The 18,923-nt window shown below is 30.6% G+C and overlaps 4 protein-coding genes across 4 annotated transcripts; 2 read left to right on the forward strand and 2 right to left on the reverse strand.

Moving 5' to 3' along the window:
• Nucleotides 1–47: 47 nt before the first annotated feature.
• SAPINGB_P002440 (uncharacterized protein) lies at nucleotides 48–1,120 on the reverse strand (the record flags this gene model as incomplete). Its single annotated transcript, XM_031997159.1, has 3 exons — nucleotides 48–792; nucleotides 922–1,012; nucleotides 1,078–1,120. 3 exons carry the CDS (start codon nucleotides 1,118–1,120, stop codon nucleotides 48–50), a joined length of 879 nt encoding a protein of 292 aa, XP_031853050.1.
• A 146-nt stretch (nucleotides 1,121–1,266) lies between these two features.
• SAPINGB_P002441 (uncharacterized protein) lies at nucleotides 1,267–2,127 on the forward strand (the record flags this gene model as incomplete). The annotated part of the gene is made up of 1 exon (XM_031997160.1): nucleotides 1,267–2,127. One exon carries the CDS (start codon nucleotides 1,267–1,269, stop codon nucleotides 2,125–2,127), a length of 861 nt encoding a protein of 286 aa, XP_031853051.1.
• A 331-nt stretch (nucleotides 2,128–2,458) lies between these two features.
• Nucleotides 2,459–4,645, forward strand: SAPINGB_P002442 (uncharacterized protein; the record flags this gene model as incomplete). The annotated part of the gene is made up of 1 exon (XM_031997161.1): nucleotides 2,459–4,645. The coding sequence occupies one exon, from the start codon at nucleotides 2,459–2,461 to the stop codon at nucleotides 4,643–4,645; it is 2,187 nt and encodes a 728-aa protein (XP_031853052.1).
• Nucleotides 4,646–4,711: 66 nt separating this feature from the next.
• Nucleotides 4,712–7,258, reverse strand: SAPINGB_P002443 (uncharacterized protein; the record flags this gene model as incomplete). Its single annotated transcript, XM_031997162.1, has 1 exon — nucleotides 4,712–7,258. One exon carries the CDS (start codon nucleotides 7,256–7,258, stop codon nucleotides 4,712–4,714), a length of 2,547 nt encoding a protein of 848 aa, XP_031853053.1.
• Between the last annotated feature and the right edge of the window lie 11,665 nt (nucleotides 7,259–18,923).

Genomic DNA, 18,923 nt, shown 5'->3' on the forward strand with positions numbered 1-18,923 from the left:
AAATCTGCAAATCTGCAAATCTATAAAACTATCTATATATAGGTAGATCACTCATAAACATTGCCAACATGATAGTGAATGTACCCGGAATCGAGGTCCAGCCCTTCTCCACACATTAGATACATATCTAAAGAACAATGATTTGTCACACTTAAAACAACCGTCCGCGCAATCTCGGGCCTAGCAAGCACCCGGAACCAATCGCGTGCAGCCACCGTAACACGGACTTTAAGAGGTGCTTCATTATCTGCTTCATTTTCCATTCCTGCAGTGATTCGCACGATTTCATGGAGCCGGGAAAACGATGCTGAGTATGTGACCAAACTTTCTGCAACAACAACACGCAGAATACCACCTTTAACTAACTCGATGGTTGTGTTTTTGCCCAAATATCTAAGTCGAGCAGATGCTTTACCAATGGCTGTCAAAACATCTCCAGGAACAACCACCGACCGAGATGGTGCGCTGGTTACTGAAGAAGAGTCACCTTCGAAAAGAGATGATAATGGGTCTTCAGATACAGGTCGTGCAAAGACATCTTTAAAAGTGGCTGCAGCTACAGCTTCTCCTCCAGTTTTGAGAGTTTGGAGTGATGAAAAGTTGATGCGCAATACATCAGTTTGTCTTCCAGATAAGAGTGTGCGTTGGCTGCGGATAGACATACGGATTGCAGAGTCGTCGACAATCATTCGCAAGGTACGCAATAATGCATCTGCACCAACGTCCAAAAGGAGGGTATTAGTAGGGGTATCAAGGAAGTAATCTTCAAAGAATGTATCTATAGGGAAAACTCTTGTAAAAGGAGGGGAGTATGAGAGTTGAAATTGATATTAGAAAGAAATAATGAAAGTATGAAAGTATGAAAGAATGGAATGGAATGGAATGGAATGGATGAGGGGGGATGTGAATTTTAAAACTTACGCTTTCATTCGTGGGGAATGGAAAGTCACTGAACCAAGACCAAACTCGATCTGGCATTCTCTACGAAGCTGGTAGATGCATGCTACGACATCTAGGTAAGCGAAGATTAGTTGTTGAATTGAGTTGGAAGTGGAGGGGAGGGTTTAAAGGGCTTACCAAGAAGTCGTTTAACAGCTGTGATTTTGCATTCAAATCTCATTTTGGCGATGTTTTGTAAAAATAAAAATAAAAAAAATTAACAATTAATTAAAAATTAAAAATTAGAAATTAAAAATCCCATTTTTTCAATTTTTTTTTTATTTTTATTTTATTTTTATTCCCACCACCAAAACAACAACAACAACAATGGCTGATAGAAAAACAATCAACAAGTACTACCCACCTGATTTTGATCCGTCCAAGATCTTACGGGCCCCCAAAAGAGACCGTTCGGCAGCTGCGGTTCTGCCTACGGTGCGTCTTATGGCTCCATTTTCTATGAGGTGCACGACATGCGGCGAGTACATTTACAAGGGCAAGAAGTTTAATGCTCGCAAACAGCTTACTGGGGATTCATACTTGGGAATCAAAGTGATTCGATTTTATATTAGATGTCCGCGATGTGCAAGTGAGATTCGGTTCAAAACAAATCCCAAGAACGCCGACTATGCGACAGAACTTGGTGCTGTACGTAACTACGAAACAGTTGATGACAAGGCCATTGGTCCTGAAGAAACATTGGAGGACCGGCTGGACCGGTTGGAAAAAGAAGATGCAGAGGAACGGGCGAGATTACAACGGCAACAAGATTTGGCTTTATCAAAACGTCCAACTGCAGAACCCAAACCTGAAGGTGCGGATGCCATGGATCTGATTGAATCTCAGATGGAGGCTACTCGAAGAGAAATAGAGCAGGCTGAAGAACTTGATGCGTTATACCGCAGAAGTAAGGTTCTAGATGCGCGTGCACAAGCAACAGAGTTATTGGATGGAGGGTCTGGGAGTAAGAAAGAAGGTCATGATGATGAGGATGAGGAGGATGCCGAGGAAAGGGATGCAGAACTGGCAAGAGAGTTGTTTAAAGCAAAGAGGGCAGTAGGATCGGGCGGTATTAATGGGACTGGGACTGGTATTGGAGCTTTGTCGTCGTTGACGGGACTTTTCAGTGGTCGGGTGGCGAAACCGGTGCGTAGTAAGAAGAAAAAGGGAGCCGTGCGGCAGGTGTAATTTTGGTTATTGGAGGAGTAGAATAAGATAACGTATATGTTACCAGTTGGTAAATTAATATGTTATAGTTACTTTTAATTAACATAACGTAACATTTAACTTAACCTAACTTAACCTAACATAAACTTTATTTTATTTTATTTTAAATTAAATTAAATTAAATTAATTTTAAATTTCTTATTGTTTTTTCCCTCCACCACCACCAAATCAATTTTTTTTTTTTCTTTTCTTTGCTATTTTTTTTTTCTTTTTTCTTCCCCCCTCACAACAAACAACAAACAAACAACCCCATTTAAAAAAACACAGACACACAAAAAAAAAAAAAAAAAAAATGAGCTCCGACCCGGTCACAAAACGCCGGACTAGTAGTAGTAACTCACCTGCCGACGCGCTGGCCGCCGACGCGCTGGTCTCTGGAACGGCAGCATTATCTCTTAAAATTTCCAGCAGTAATAGCTCTACCTCCAATTCAAATTCAAATTCAAATTCAAATTCCAGTTCCGGTTCCAGTTCCGGTTCCGGTTCCGGTTCCGGTTCTAATTCTAGTGGCTCTTATTCTAAACGACGGTCTTCTCATTCTCATTCTCATTCTCATTCTCATTCTCACCATCACCATCGCCAACATCAACAACATCAACCACCACAACAACCTACACTACCTCCAACACTAACTTCAACACTTTCAACACTTCCAACACCACCATCGCCTGTAGAAGTCGCGTCACTGTTGTCCAACATCTCACCTGAAGTCCACGCACGTATTGAGGCATTCCAGAAATCGCGACCTTCCAGTTCAGGCACTGGTAGTATTTCTTCATCCTCATCTTCATCTTCATCTTCATCTTCATCCTCAGCTACGTCATTGGGATCTTCTTCTAGAACCGTTCCACGAGCTTACAAAACAGCAATACCCGACTATAGCAAGTTCCGCCAACAGCAACAACTACAGCAACAACAACAGCTACAGCTACAGCTACAGCAACAGTTACAGCAACAACAACAGCTGGCACCGACGGCTCATTCTGTTTCTGTACCACTCACTTCTCAACCCCCACTCTCTTCAATTTCTATACAACCCCCACTGTTGCCACCACAACAACTACTACAACAACAATCTACTCCACAAACAAATGGATCTTCCAAACCTAAACCGCAATCATTGTCGGCGCGCCGCGGGCTGGCGACCAACGGCATGTCACTAAGCGGACTTTCTCTCGGGTCTTTGCCTCCTCCATCTTCAAGTGCTCCGGCTACTTTAAACCCTTCACAGTCGTCGTCATTATCATTATCATCATCATCATCATCATCATCATCTTCTTCTTCTTCTTCTTCTAAGAAACCCAATCTGCGATTAGACAAACCAGGATCCTCGCTCAAACTGACGCTCGATAAACCTGAAAACTTGTTTTCAAACCATCGCAAATATATCGACATCAAAACAGGATCACTCAATTTTGCAGGGAAAGCTTCCCTACACTCCAAGGGTATCGATTTTAGCTCTGGATCAAAGTTTCGCATCTCACTAGAAGAATTGGAACCACTCGGAGAACTGGGCCGCGGCAATTATGGAACTGTAACTAAAGTCCTCCACAAACCAACAGGTATTATCATGGCCATGAAACAAATCCATCTTGAACTAGAGGAAGCAAAGTTTCTTCAAATTATTATGGAATTAGAAGTCCTCCACAAATGTGTCTCCCCTTATATCGTCGACTTTTACGGAGCCTTTTTTGTCGAGGGTGCCGTCTACCTCTGCATGGAATACATGGATGGCGGGTCCCTTGACAAAATCTACCAAGGCGGTGTTGATGAACCTTACCTCGCAGTCATCACCGATTCAGTCATCCGCGGTCTTAAGCAACTCAAGGAATCCCATAACATTATCCACAGAGATGTTAAGCCTACAAATATTCTTGTCAATACCCATGGTAAAGTCAAGCTCTGTGACTTTGGTGTTTCAGGGAATCTTGTTGCCTCTATTGCTAAAACAAACATTGGCTGTCAATCTTACATGGCTCCGGAACGTATCAAGGCTGCAAACCCAGATGATGTTCTCACATATACTGCTCAATCTGATATTTGGTCTTTAGGACTTTCTGTCCTTGAAGTGGCCATGGGATGTTACCCGTACCCCCCAGAATCTTACACAAACCTTTTTTCCCAGCTTTCTGCAATCATTTACGGTGATACCCCATCACTCCCAGCAGATAGGTTTTCCCCAGAAGCCCGATCCTTTGTTGCAAATTGTCTCAACAAGTCCCCAATCCTAAGACCAACTTATTCAAAGCTTCTTGCTCACCCATGGCTCAAAAGGTATTCAGAACACAAGGATGAAGTCGATCTGGGTAGCTTTGTACGGGCTGCTCTTGAGCGTAACAAAAATTCATCATCTTCATCATCCTCATCATCTTCATCATCATCATCTTCTTCGTCTTCCTTTTCATCCTCTTCTTGTGCTGAAAGAAAATCCTCGAATCCCATCCCACCTCTACACAATGGCCGCCCAGATTTGGCTTAATTTCATATAATTTTTTTTTTATATTTCATCTTTTCTATGTACACATACACACACACATCTCTCTCTCTATAATTCCTCCTTATTATCCTCGCGCTTCTTCTTCTTCTTATGCTCGGGAGCTCCTTCTCCACGATAAGCAGCAAGCATCCGCTTAAGTCCAGCAATCTTGCGTGGACGATCCGATTGCAGCTCCTTTTCAAGATTCTCATAATCCGTAGTAAACTTCTGAATATCCAAAAGTACCTGCAGCTTATCCTCACTAGTCTCAGGCTTCTTTGCAGAAGCTCTGGTAATAAGACGCAAAGACTCACCATACAGTTTCTGCAGCTTTGCTTGCTCAATCTTATGCTCAATTAACTTCTCCAAATCATTCTCCACCTCGGCCTCATTCTTCAAAATCACATCCGACTTGCGAGCTGCTCGTTTGATTCGGTGAGTCAACCGATCAACCTTTTCTTGATAAGCTTCCCGCTTCACCTTGCCATCTTCAAGTACCGATCTCAACCGGTCAGCAGCCAAACGGAAGTCCTGAACATATTCCTCATCTTCTGCATTGGTCTGAGAAAACCGGTCAAGTTCATCACTCCACATCTTGGGTCTTTCCTTCTTTTCAACAATAAGCTCATCAGTGTTGAGAACACGCTTCATAATGACCTGCACTTGGGTCTCCTTCTCTTCCAAGTCCTTAATCTTTGCATTCTGTGCATCATAATCAAGCCATTCAGAAAGTGCAGTAAGCTGCTCCTTAAAGTCTTCCAGTTCATCTTCCTCCAAAACAGGCAAGTCCTCGGCCTTGTTTTCAGTCTCATCCTCGTACTGGCTCAAAAAGTTTTTGACAGCATAAATCTGGCTCTCAATTAAATTCCGCAGAGCCTCTCTCTTAGCACGTTCAAGATCAACAAGAGTAAACTTTTCAATGCGAGCACTAGAAGACTGCTTAGAGGCAAGACCCATGGGACGAACAGTACGAGCACGAAGCTTTTTAGGAAGAGTAGTCTTGGTAACCTTATCTTCTTCATCCTTGCACTCGGCCCACAAGTCAATAAGCTTAACAGTTTGAGAGTTAGTCAGCCTAAAAGTGGCATGGACCTCAGCACCTTCACATGCCTTGGCCAAAGACGCTTCAAAGTCCTTGGGCTCGAGAGCAGCAAAGGCAACACCATTTTCATAAAGAACAATGGGGGTTTCACCTTCAATCTTGGGGAGAATAAGAGTGTTGGTAGTATCAAGGATCTGACCACGGGGGAAAAGCTCAAGCTTTTCTTCGCCAACAGTGTACTCATTAAGAGCACGGTCCACAACAGTAATATTACGTGTCTTGAAAATCTTGGAGATATCAACACCGCGGAGAGAGCCACCAATAGAGGCAGCTTCATCGGTATTCACTTTTTTGGAAATTTTTTCAGCACCAAAGGCCTTGGCAACAGTGTCCTGGATGATAGGAGTACGGGTAGAACCGCCCATGTAAATAATAGACGAGAGCTGGTTAACATGCTTAAAAGATGAAGATTCAAAAGTGTTTTTCAAAGCAGTGTAGATGGGGGCAGTAACCTTTTCCAAATCTTCCTTAATGAGGTCTTCAAACTCAGCACGGGTAACCTTAGTCTTAAAGTCAATGTCTTCGTGAAGAGATTCAACATGAGAGAAGACGTCATTATTGGCACTGAGTACAAGCTTGACACGTTCAGCCTCGTTCCAAAGTTTACGCATAGCCTTGGAGTCAGCCTTGAGGGCATGAGACTTAATTGACTTGTTATGTTCCAAAAAGCGGGCAACAAGAAGGGCTTGAAGCTTTGCAGTGAAGGTGTTACCACCAAGTGAATCGTCATATCCAATTCCTTCGAGTTCAATAAGGGTAGACTCAGGAGAGTCAACGTGACGGATGGAGAACAAGGAGGCAGAGGTTGTACCTGCACCAAAGTCATAAATGAGGTGGTACTCTGGGGTTGTAGTGAAGACATTTTTGGAGGCGTAGTTTGTAATGACGGCTGCGCCGTCGTTGATCAAAGAAATGAGGTTAATGTCAGCGAGTTCTGCAGCATCTTCAAGGGCCTGGCGCTGGAAGATGTTAAAGCTTGGAGGGACGGCAATGATAGAACCAGAAACGGAGTTGAATGTTTCTGAAGCCTTTGTGGTTTTGAGAATACCAGCAGCACGAGTTTTAATATCGAGGAGGTACATTGCGAGGAGTTCTTCAATTGGATAAGTTTCTTCTAAAAGTTCAAGAGAAACAGTAGAGCGGTTGTTTTTGGTGGCGACAAAGTTAAGACCAGGGAAGCGATCATTATACTTGTTGATTGTTTCGTTAACGTGGGCTCCAAGAAGGGGCTTGAAGTAGAAGAGGGATTGGGATGGGTATCTTGTCCAGAAGCTTTGAGCAGAATTGCCAAAGATACGGAGGATACTATCTTCACCAGGGGCATCCTTGAAGGTTAAACCGGAGAGATCTTTACGCTTTGAGTCAGATGAGAGGACAGGTTCAAAGGGGACACCTGGAGCGAGAAGGACAGATTTGGTAAAGGATTCGCCAAAGTCAATACTAAGAATGACAGCAGTTGTAGCCGAAAGGAAAAGGGCTATAAGGGATAAGAATGGGGCGATCCGTGGTTTCATTTTTTTTTTTTTTTGGGAGATTTTTTTTAAGATTATTAGATGGTGGTATATGTAAGTATGAGAGAAGAAAAAAAAATATGAAAATAAAAAATAAAAAATAAAAAAAAATATAGAAGGAATATTAGACTGGGTGGGTAGTTATTAGTTATTAGTTATTAGTTATGATGAAAAAAAAAAAATAAAAAATAAAAAATGATAACTAAGCAAAATGAGTAAGTTACACGTATCCAGATCAAAAAGATAAATCACGTGAATAAACTAATAACAAAAAAAATAATAATAAAATAATAATGCAAATGGTATAAAGTTTAAGGTATAAGTTTTAAAACTTAAGGTATAAAGTATAAGTTGTTAAGTATAAATCAGATGATTTGATGAGGCTCAAAGATATTTGCTTAATAATTTTGACAGGGGTATCCTGGTAACTTTATATTTAAATGGAGAGGGGGGGGAGGGGGAGGGAGTTCTTTGTTTAACTTTCCTACACCAGCGAGCAAATAAAAATTAAGCGAGAGATAAAATAAGATAAAATAAAATATAAAAATGACCAAATTATTAAAATAATTAACTGAATTTAAAAAGTGCATATTAAATCAATGAATGAATGAATGAATAAATAAATAAGTAAATAAATAAACAAAATAATGGATAAATAGATGATCAATTATAAATCATCATCATTATGATTGTCTTGCTCTTGTTCTTCGTTGACTTTTGAAATGAGCACACTCAGGTCGGGTGCAGGGGATCCTCGAGTCTTCGTAGTAAGCATCAAAGTATTCGCACATAATATTGTTACGTGCACGTGCAAAAGAGCAGAAATGGATAAATTCGCGGATAGTGCATCCACAGGCATATCTTTCATAAACGTAACTGCACATTATTTGTTATGAATTGGTTTGAATATATATATTAATGAAATGAATAAAATGAGATTTTTGAAGTAAAAGAGGTTTTGATTGATTGATTGATTGATTAAAAAAAGTAGATGGAAATGTTTTTTTTTATGAGGAAGAAAATAAAGAAATGAAAAAAAAAAAAAAAAAAGAAAAAGGTCTTTTAAGCGGATAAAATATTTATTTATATATAAATATAAATAAAGTAAATATAACCGAGTTAACAATAATATACTTATCACTCCACTACTTTAACAGAAAAATAGAAAGGAAACCCAAGAAGAAAGAGGGTTAGGGGAATTTATTTAAATAAAAGATTTATATAATAAAAAAAAAAAAATAAATAAATAAATCAATAAATAAATAAATAAATAAATAAAAAGATTTATTTAATTATTATTATGATAACTTTTATATAAATATATATATGTACTATTTAAAACTTCGACATTCTCGAGATCCACAAGTGATGCGGATATGAAGAATTTCAGGACTATGATTTGTACATTCACTCTTGTTTTTGCGGCCCTGACATTTTTCGCGATACCTTTTCTTGAGATGACCACAAGACCAAAATTCTAATACTGGATAGCACATTATTTATATTTATATATATATATATATATATAAATTGACTAAAAAAACAAGATAGATTTTCTTTGAAATTGATTTATTTAATTTTTTTTAATTGAAATTTATTCTTTATAAAAAAAAAAAAAATTTTAAATGATTTTTGAATTCTTTTATAGTTGAAATATTGAAATTTTGTATTTATAAAAGTTGGGTTATATATATATTTTTTTGCTTCCTAATCAAAATTCAAATCAAAACTTGTTATGTTTAAATAAAATAAAATACATCATTCATAAAAGACTTAAACGAGAATTTTAAATTTTATGATAATGAAAATACTTTACTACTACAAGATATCCCCAAAAAAACAAGAGAATACTTTCAAATTCAATTTAATTCAATTTAATTACAAATAAAAAAATAAATTTTAATTCTTAAAAATACAATAATTATCTGGTACTGTTGACCTTTTTTATAATTTTAATTTTTTTGATTTTTTTCTCATTAACTCAATAATAATAATAATTCTATCTTATCTCCACTTTCTACCACAAACAGGGCAAATTGGATAATAGTTTGGATTGGGACACCAGTGAGGAGCAGATAAGTTAATTGGGGAAGATTCCTGGCTTAAAAAGGAATCAAATGATAATAACTGAGTGGTTTCATTCATTAGGTTTTGCTGATATCTGTTTTGATTAATATTGTTTGGATAATAGTCACATTGATGATGGTGATGATCATAACTTTGATTATAATGATCAGTCATTTTTTATTTTTATTTTTATTATCGAAGGAAAAAATAAACTTGAATGAATAATAAAAATAATAAAAATCTAAAAGTTCTTTTACTTTGTTTATATATTCATTTATATTTATTTATATTTATTTACATTTAGTTTTATCTTAAAATTCAATTTCTCATCTATCCTTTCATCATGAAACACAAGAATTCCTAGACCCTTGTTAATCCACAAATTTGAAAAAAAAAAAAAAAAAAAAAAAAAAAGTAGAGTATATAACCCTAACCTGTGGGGCTTACAAAGGTCCTAGAATTAACTCACCAACTAACTTAGTTTAGTTAAACTAAATATATATATACAAAAATAACGCATTTCATTTCATGGGCAGATAAATAATCTGATATCTTATTATTATTATTATTATTATTATTATTATTATTATTATTATCATTACTATTATTATTATTACTAATCAGATTACAAGCATATTAATAATAATATTCAAATCTTTGTCAAATTTCAAAATAAGTTCCCCTCACTTTTTATTCAATAAAACATAAACAAAAAACTCATTTCTTCATTATAATTATAATTATAATTAAAAAATTATTTTTTTTAATTATTTTAAATAATATTAATTAAGTTAAAACATTTTGTTGTAAAAAAAAAAAAGAGTGCTTGTTGATCGCTCAAAAAGGAAAACAAATCAATTGTATCACACACACACACATTCAGTTATAAGTACGAAATAACTCACTAAGATTTAAATCCATTGAGCTCATTTTTTTAATATATTTAATATATTTAATATATATATATATATTATCTTAAATAATTATCTTAAACTATTATTAAATTATTACATAAAAAACATCTTTAAAAGATGAATTTGTTTAAGTTGTTATAAATATATATTTATGTATAACTTTTAAAAAAGAATTAACTTTTTTTTTTTTTGGTTTTTTGTTTTTTACCAATTAAAGCCTGGGTTGTAGCAGTGGCGACAGTCACGATCTTTCTTGCTATACTGAGGATTGCAGATGCAGTCTTCAAAGCGTTTGTCGATGGGAGCTGTATTAGTATTAGTAGTAGTAGTAGTTGAAGAGGAAGAGGAAGAGGAAGAAGAAGAGGAAGAAGAAGAGGAAGAAGAAGAGGAACAGCACATTGTTGTTGTAAAAGTGAAATGACTGGTTGATTAAAGTTGTTAAACTTAAGAAATATTTTATTTTTGTTTTTTTTTTATTAGTGTATAAAAAAAAGAAATCAATAAAAAAATATGGAAATTTTAGTTTATTATATATTTAAAAAAAAATTAAATTAAATTAAAATAAATAATTTTTTTTTTTTTTTTTTTTCAAAAGATAAATAATTTTAATAAATTATATATATAATTAAAATTATATATATATATATATATTACTATACAGATAAATTGTGAAATTTTTTATATATCTAAATAGAAATTTAAAGAAAAAAAAGATTTGATTTATTTCCTAAAATGGAAAATAAGCCGCACTTTTAAAAATCTTTTAGTAAATAAAAGTGAAATAATAGCAGAGTAGAATAACAAAATGAAACATAAAAGAGAGAAAGAAAAAAAAAAAACATAACAAAAAACATTTTAAAAATAAAATTAAAAATTATATATATATATATATGAATATGAATTTATATATATCAATCACCAGTTTTGAAATTCCCCAAAAAAATAACATTGTATTTTTTTTTTTTGTTAGTTTTTTTTTATTTATCTTGGGTGACAGGAAGGACACTTGGGGTGGTCACCATAGACGCAGATGCATTCAGGTCCAAGGTTATTGACAGGGCCAGAAGAGAGATAAATTAAAGAAGAAGAACAGCTCATTTTGTTAGTTAATAATATTGTAGTATTAGTATTAAACGAATTAAATAGAATCAGTTTGTTGATTGACTAGTAAATAAAAAAAAAAATAAAAAAAAAGAGGATTTAAAGGGGTCTTTTTATAAATAAATAAAAAATTTAAATAATTTAAATATTGAATTCTTAAAATTCAAATGAATTGATTATTATTATTTTATTTTATTTTATTTTATTTTATTTTATTTTAATTTAAATGTTTTAAAAAAAAAATCCCATTATATAATCCTAATTAAGTAGAAACGTAATCATGTAAATATATATATTTAATATATAAAACATGTAGGTAGATATGTAGATATGTAGATATTTAAATATTTAGATTATTATTTATTTTTTTAAAAAAAAAATATGGAGAACATTATAACAACAACAACAACAACAACAACAACAACAAAATACATTACATACACTTTTATTTTTCATTTTAATTTTTTTTTATTTGTTGCAACAACAGTTGTTTACAAAATATTAAATAAATATATATATTTATATATATATATATATATAGAAACATCTGGTGTTTAAAAAAAAAAAAAACTCTGAAATCAATGCGGCTTGATTTTTTTTATTAAATATTAAATATTTTTATTTCTTATTTGTAATTATCAAATAACTTTTTTTTTAATTAACTTTTACAGCGCTTTCAATATATTTGATTTCAATACACGCCTAACAATAATGCAATACAATTAGAATTTTAACAAATGACGATTATTGAAAAGTGGGAAAAAAAATTTTTTTTTTCAATTCAATCAAATCAATTGGATAAAAATGATTTTAAATTTATTTTTATTTAAAAAAAGTAATTGTTAAAAAAGAAAAAAAAAAAAGGGGGAGAAAATAATAGAAACATAAGAAACGTCATTTTTTTTATTAATTAAAAAGCAAAATTTCAATTACCAATCAGGCGTTTACAAAAAAAAAAAAAAAAAAAAAAAAATTCAATTATAATATTGACTAATTAGTCAATATTGATTTTATAATAATTTATTATTAAATTTATTAAATAAAAAAAATAGCCGCATATAGACAAATTTAAACTTCAATTAATATTTTTTTCAATATTTTTTTTTTTCAATATTCAAACAAATATGAAAAAAAAAAAAAAAAAAAAATTGAGTTGATATTTTTTCTCTTCTTCACATTCTGCTGCAGACGGGACAAAGCGGGTACCACTTTTTATCAGGACACACATGACTTTTAGCAGTTGAAGTAGATTTAGAAGTAGAAGAACCAGATGATGCAGACATTTTGGACTTATTTTCTTTTTGCTTTTTTGCTTTTTTGCTTTTTTGCTTCAAGATTCAATGATATTTTTTTTATTTTTTTTTTTTGGCAGATAAATAAAATGGGAAATAAAAACAGATGATTATATATATAAAGGCGTTAATTGTTGATGATGATGAAACAAGAAGAAGAAAAAAGATTAATTGAAAAAAAAAAAAGCAAGTGGAGTCACTTTTTATTAGTATTTATAGTTGAAACTTTGAAAGATTCAAGTATTAACTTATGTCATGTTTTGTTTTTTATAAAAAAAAAAAATAGAAATACTGATATTATTGAGATATCAAAAAAAAAAAGAAAATCCTCTCCAATTGAATAAAAAGAACTCTAATGAAAGTTAGATATCATTTCTAAATGCCCGATTGGCTCTTTTATTTTATTATTAGGAAATTAACATTTTTATTTAATAATCTGTTATCTTTTAATTTTTTTTAAAAAAAAAATGATAAACAAAAAATAATGGGCCTTTATCTCTTATCTTTTATTATTTCATTTTTGTTAATGGATATTAATTTCCGATTTCTTTTTTTTTTTTTTTTTTTTTTATTTATTTTAATTGACTCATTTATTGTAAAAAGATAAAAAAAAAATACGCCTTCAATGATTAATAGAATTCCAAGTTTTATTTTCTCTTTTTTTTTTTTAATTAAAATAGTTCAATTGAAATATTCAAAATCATTCCACGGATATTAATATCTTAATTAAGATATTAAACTTTATAAAGTTTATTATTAAAATAATAGTAATAAATAAATTTTCTATAGCAAATCTTTAACTGGTAGAAATATTATTTTCCCATATGGAAATGAATAATTCCGATAACTTCCGATATTTCCAAAAGAAAAAAATAAAAGATATAGTTATCACTACCTTTTTCTTTTTTTTTAAACTTAAATTTAGACAACTAATGTTTAATTTCTAAAAAAGGCAAAAAACTTGATTTGAATTGGTTTGTTACAAGAAAATAAATGTATTACAATTGCATGAAAAACATAGTGCACTTAATTTTTTTTTTTTTAAATTGATAATAATAATAATAATTATTATTATAATAAATTGAATTTATATGTAATATATATAAACAGCTATAAATGATAATCTAACAGTAATTGATCATCAATATTAAAGCAAAAAAAACGCAAAAGACATTGTGTATTGCATAGACTGTATATATATATATACTTCATCTCTGCTTGAGACCACAGTAGGGACACACAGGCATGTTTTTGGGACACTCGTGAATGTGGTTGACAGGGCCAGAGACCGATTCAGTCTTAGAGACTCGAGAGGTAGAAGATGAGATTGAACGGACAGCCATTTTTCGTTTTTTTTTAATTTTTGAATATTCTTGGTGGGTTAAGTTAAGTTTAATTAAAATTAACAATGGTAATAATTGATTTAATTTAATTTAATTTTTATATATATAAAAAGAGAAAAGAAAAGAAAAAAAAATTAAGATTGAAGATAAATTGAATGGTTTATATACTTGGCAAGAAACTAACAATTGGAGGAGTAAGGAGAGAGTGCATATATGTATATACCCTTGTACTGAAACTTGAAAAAATAATAAAAAAATAAAAAAATAAAAAAGGCCAGGCACCACTAATATTGTTATTATTGTTAGTATTTTTTTTTAGTCTTAATATATTATATTATATAGAACATGGAATACAGTTATCATTAACTTGACAATATAAAAAAAAAACTCACTAATTTATTATTATAATTTGACACTTTGATTGTAATGTTTTTAACAAGTATTTTTTATTTTATTTTATTTTATTTTATTTTATTTTATTTTATTTTTCCAGGTACATGTTGTTTTATTAAAATCATGTTTACCAATAATTCACTTTTGATGTATCTAAACAACGGCACAGTTACTTAATTGAGCAATGATTGAGAATTGATTTTTTTTTAAGAAAAAAAACATTGTATTATTTTTATAACTACTAGTAGTTATTAAAAAAAATATAACAAGACAAATTGTGTATTAAAATAATGGCTGTATAAATATATATATCAAAATAGAAGAAGAAGAAAAAAAAAACAGTTATAAAGTCCGTTAATTATCAAAAAATTTTCTTTTGAAACTCATTATTACGTTGGTACTATATTATCCATGAGGAGATTATAATAATAACTGCAATCAGCTTTGAAAAGCATTTATTTGGTTGAGTGTTTGTTTGTTTGTTTGTTGTTAGTTTTATATATGGGATACACGTGACATTGTGAGGCTTAAAAGAGGAGATGACCAGGGGGCCTTTTTAAAAGAATCCCCCCTCTTTTATTTTTTTTATTACAGTGGAACTATTAAACAAACATTTTCTGATTAATTTAATTAACTTAATAATAACAATAATAACAATTTTAAAATACATAAACTAACTAACTAACTATATACTCATTATTTTCCTTAATAATTACCCCCATCATTCAAACAATTTTCTTAAACAAATACAATCAATATTAATACATCCATCCTTCCCTCTATTTTCTTTCATCCCTTTTTTTTTTTTTTTTTTTTAATTTTCTTTTTCCCCATTCCATCCCATTCAATTATTTTTTAATCCTTCTTGCTACATCTTCGCTCATGACAAGTCTTGGACAAGACATTGGTGTAGTAGTTAAACTCATAGCACATAATGTTTCTCCGGCCCTTTGCAAACTCACACATGCTGATGTAGTCACGCACAGGGCATCCACATGAATACTTTTCAATGATATAACGACACATTCCAAAGTTTAGTAAAAGATGGATTTCAAATGTAAAGACTTTTTAAAAAGAAAAAGAAAATAAAATAAAATAAAATAAAATAAAGAAGAAGTATATATAGTTATTTTGTAATAATGTTGAAATAAAAGAAATAGCTTTTGGCTTTTTGAGGAAGTTTTTTTTTTAAAAAAAATTTAAAAAAAGAGGCATATATATATATATATATATATATATATATATATATTAGAGATTGTAGTCATTTATTTTTTTTAATTACATCAATTACACGATACTTATAAAGTAAAAAGTGGTTATTGTGTATGTACCACATATTGAGAGTTATTTAGTTTTAAAAAAAAAAAAATAATAATAATTAGTAACAAAGTATGCAAAGATAGAAATGGGCGCTAATAAAGAAGAAGACAAGATGAGTTATATATAATGATAATAATAACGTAATATATTACGTTAATTATTTCTTTGCACAATATTTTAATATTTTAATATTTTAATATCTACAATTGCAAAGTTTAGTGAAAGAAAGAGAAAGGGGGGTGTGGGGTCAACTATAGTCACATGATGTGATGAGGCTCAAATTATTAAAAAAACATGAAGACCAGGGGTAAAAAAAAAAAAATGAAGCCCACTTTTCTCTTACATTAAAATATAATATTTATTACATAAAAATAAACTAATCAATTATCTCTCTCTCTCTCTCTCTCTCTCTCTCTCTCTCTCTCTTCATAAACGACTTTGGCATCTTCTGTTAGTGCAGCGTGTATTGACTGGAACAAACCGCTTAGTGTAACGACCGCATCCGCAGCCTTCTTTCCAACCTCTTTCACAGAACTCAATGGAAATGTAGCCGTGAATAGTACAACCATTTAAGAATTTGGGGGTAATTAAGATATACATTTAAAGATAAAAGTTGGTATTAATAATAGTAGTAGTATCAATGATTGATTTTTAAAGAATTAAAATATAAAATAAACAAAAAAAGGAAGTTTAATGTTTATATATATAAATTAAATTAAAATTAAAATTAAAATTTTATGTTAATGTGAAACAAACTAAGTTATATATAACTATTTAAACTATACATGTTTTATATTAACCAAAATAATATATAATTATATTTTCCTTAAGAAAAAAAAAAATCCTCACAACCGACCGCCGTGCGATCTTTGGCCGCACTTTCTGTTAAGTCTGACAACTCTGTAAGTATGGTTGCCACACCAGTTGCGGAAAGTGGCTCTTGAACAATATACGGTATTGATAACACCGTATACAGTGCAACCACAGGAAAACTCTTGGGTGGTGATAACGCACATTATTATTATTATTATTATTATTATTATTATTATTATTATTATTATTATTATTATTATTATTATTATTATTATTATTATTATTATTATTATTATTATTATTATTATTATTATTATTATTATTATTATTATTATTATTATTATTATTATTATTATTATTATTATTATTATTATTATTATTATTATTATTATTATTATTATTATTATAATTATTATTATTCTTTTATTTTATTTTAATAATTAATTAAATCTAAGAAAATTTTGATGAATTTTATAAGAGATAAAAAATATTGAGTCTCAATAAATTTAAAAAACTTTGATGAATAGAAACTTTTGAAAACTTATGAAAAAACACTATCTTTATATATACTTTTTTTTTATTTTTCAATTTTATTATATATATATATATATGAGAAATCTTAAAACCAAATATGTAAGAATCGGAGTCCAAAATATTCCAATAGGGGGCTTGTTGGATAAACGTTATTTATTAAAGAAAAATGAATCATCTTAAACTATTACATCATATTAATTTTTATTTATTTATTTATTTCTATATATTACAATTATAGTAAAACAAAACTTAGACAAACTGAAATTATTTTGACATTGCTGAACTCAATTAAAAGTTTTTTTTTAAAAAAAAAATATAAAAACTTGACTTGAAATGATAATACTAATAATGATGAAGATAAAGATAAAGATGACATATTTTTTTTATAAAATCAATGGTTGACTGGTATTAAAAGTTAAAAAATAATAAAAATAAAAATAAAGCTAACTTCAACAGTTTCTCTTCCCTTTAGAAAATATCATTCCCTTGCGAGCACAAGTCGGACACTGGTCCCGGTCAAGCCGACGGTACGCTTGTGAGTTAGGAGGACATTCGCCAATTCCAAGACGGAAATTATCGCAATGAGTAAGGCGGCGGGTTTTTGGACATCCGCATTCGTAGATAGTTTCACGAACAATACACATTGAAAAATATATATATATTATGAAGATATTTATTTAAAAAATTATTATTATTATTATTTGATATATTTTAGTATTTTAGTTTTTTAATTATTTTAAAAGGATAAAAAAAAAGAGTAAAAAAAAGTGGGAAATTTCAGTCATTTTATATAGAAATTTTAACAAGATATATCTTATATACAATATTGTATAAATATATTAATATATAATTAATAAACTTTTATCAAGTTAAAACAAATGAGGATCCTAAAAAAAATTAAATTAAAATTAAAAATAAAAATAAAAATAAAAGAGTCATACAAACACTAAAATATAAAATAAAATAAAATAAAATTTCAACAATTAATTTTAATTTTTTTCATAGTTACTTTTATATTAACTTTCCTTCCTCATTTGAACACCCTTCATTAATTACCATTTTCACTTAGCCCTACCTGAAACATGTTTATGAAATTTCCCAAAATCAAAGTCTCTTTTAATACAGTTTTACTTAGGGAAACTTTTGTGACTTGTTCTTTAAAGAATTGCTAAGTTTAGTTTTTTTTTTCTGTTATGGTTTATTCCTGTTGAGTTCAAACGAGATGTTCAATGGCTAACATCTTCCCCGTTTCTTCCACTAACCCATTTCAGTACCCATACACATTTCCATAGGATTTCACATAATATATATATATTTTGTCCCTTCAATTAGAAAAATTCATGGGTTTCTGAAGGTGCTGAATAAACTGGTGTTGAAATACCTCAATACAATTATATAAACTCTCTTGTATATAAAGAGAGATTTTAAAATTCTCCCATAGTCCAATATAGATTCGAGTACTATGGTCAAATTAATCTAGGATTCATAGAACGTATGATTTTCATTCTTCAAAACTTTTTTTTTCTAGTTCTATTCTCTCCCCATGAACAGTCAACAAATTTATTAAATTTAAACCCGCATTTTTTCAATTTTCATACTCATCATATTTTGTTTTGTAGTGATGCAAGCGATAGAAAAATAATTTTTATCAAGTCCTCACCACCATCTCTAATTCACAGTACATTAACTACACCCCCCTATTACCTTTCTAGAATGCCGGATAGTCGAATAAATGATTTTAACCATGTTAGTGATGATTTAGATTTTGCAGGGTTGTTCAGTTGCAATATTTTATCCGCCATTTCCAGCACGCTTTTTTACTTGTAGAGATTGATTTTACTCTACGCAAATTAATTATCTGATTTACAAAAATAGATTCTTGTATTGGAAT

This window comes from Magnusiomyces paraingens (genome assembly GCF_902498895.1).
Source record: "Magnusiomyces paraingens strain CBS 517.90 genome assembly, contig: contig2, whole genome shotgun sequence".
Lineage (NCBI taxonomy): Eukaryota > Fungi > Ascomycota > Dipodascomycetes > Dipodascales > Dipodascaceae > Magnusiomyces > Magnusiomyces paraingens.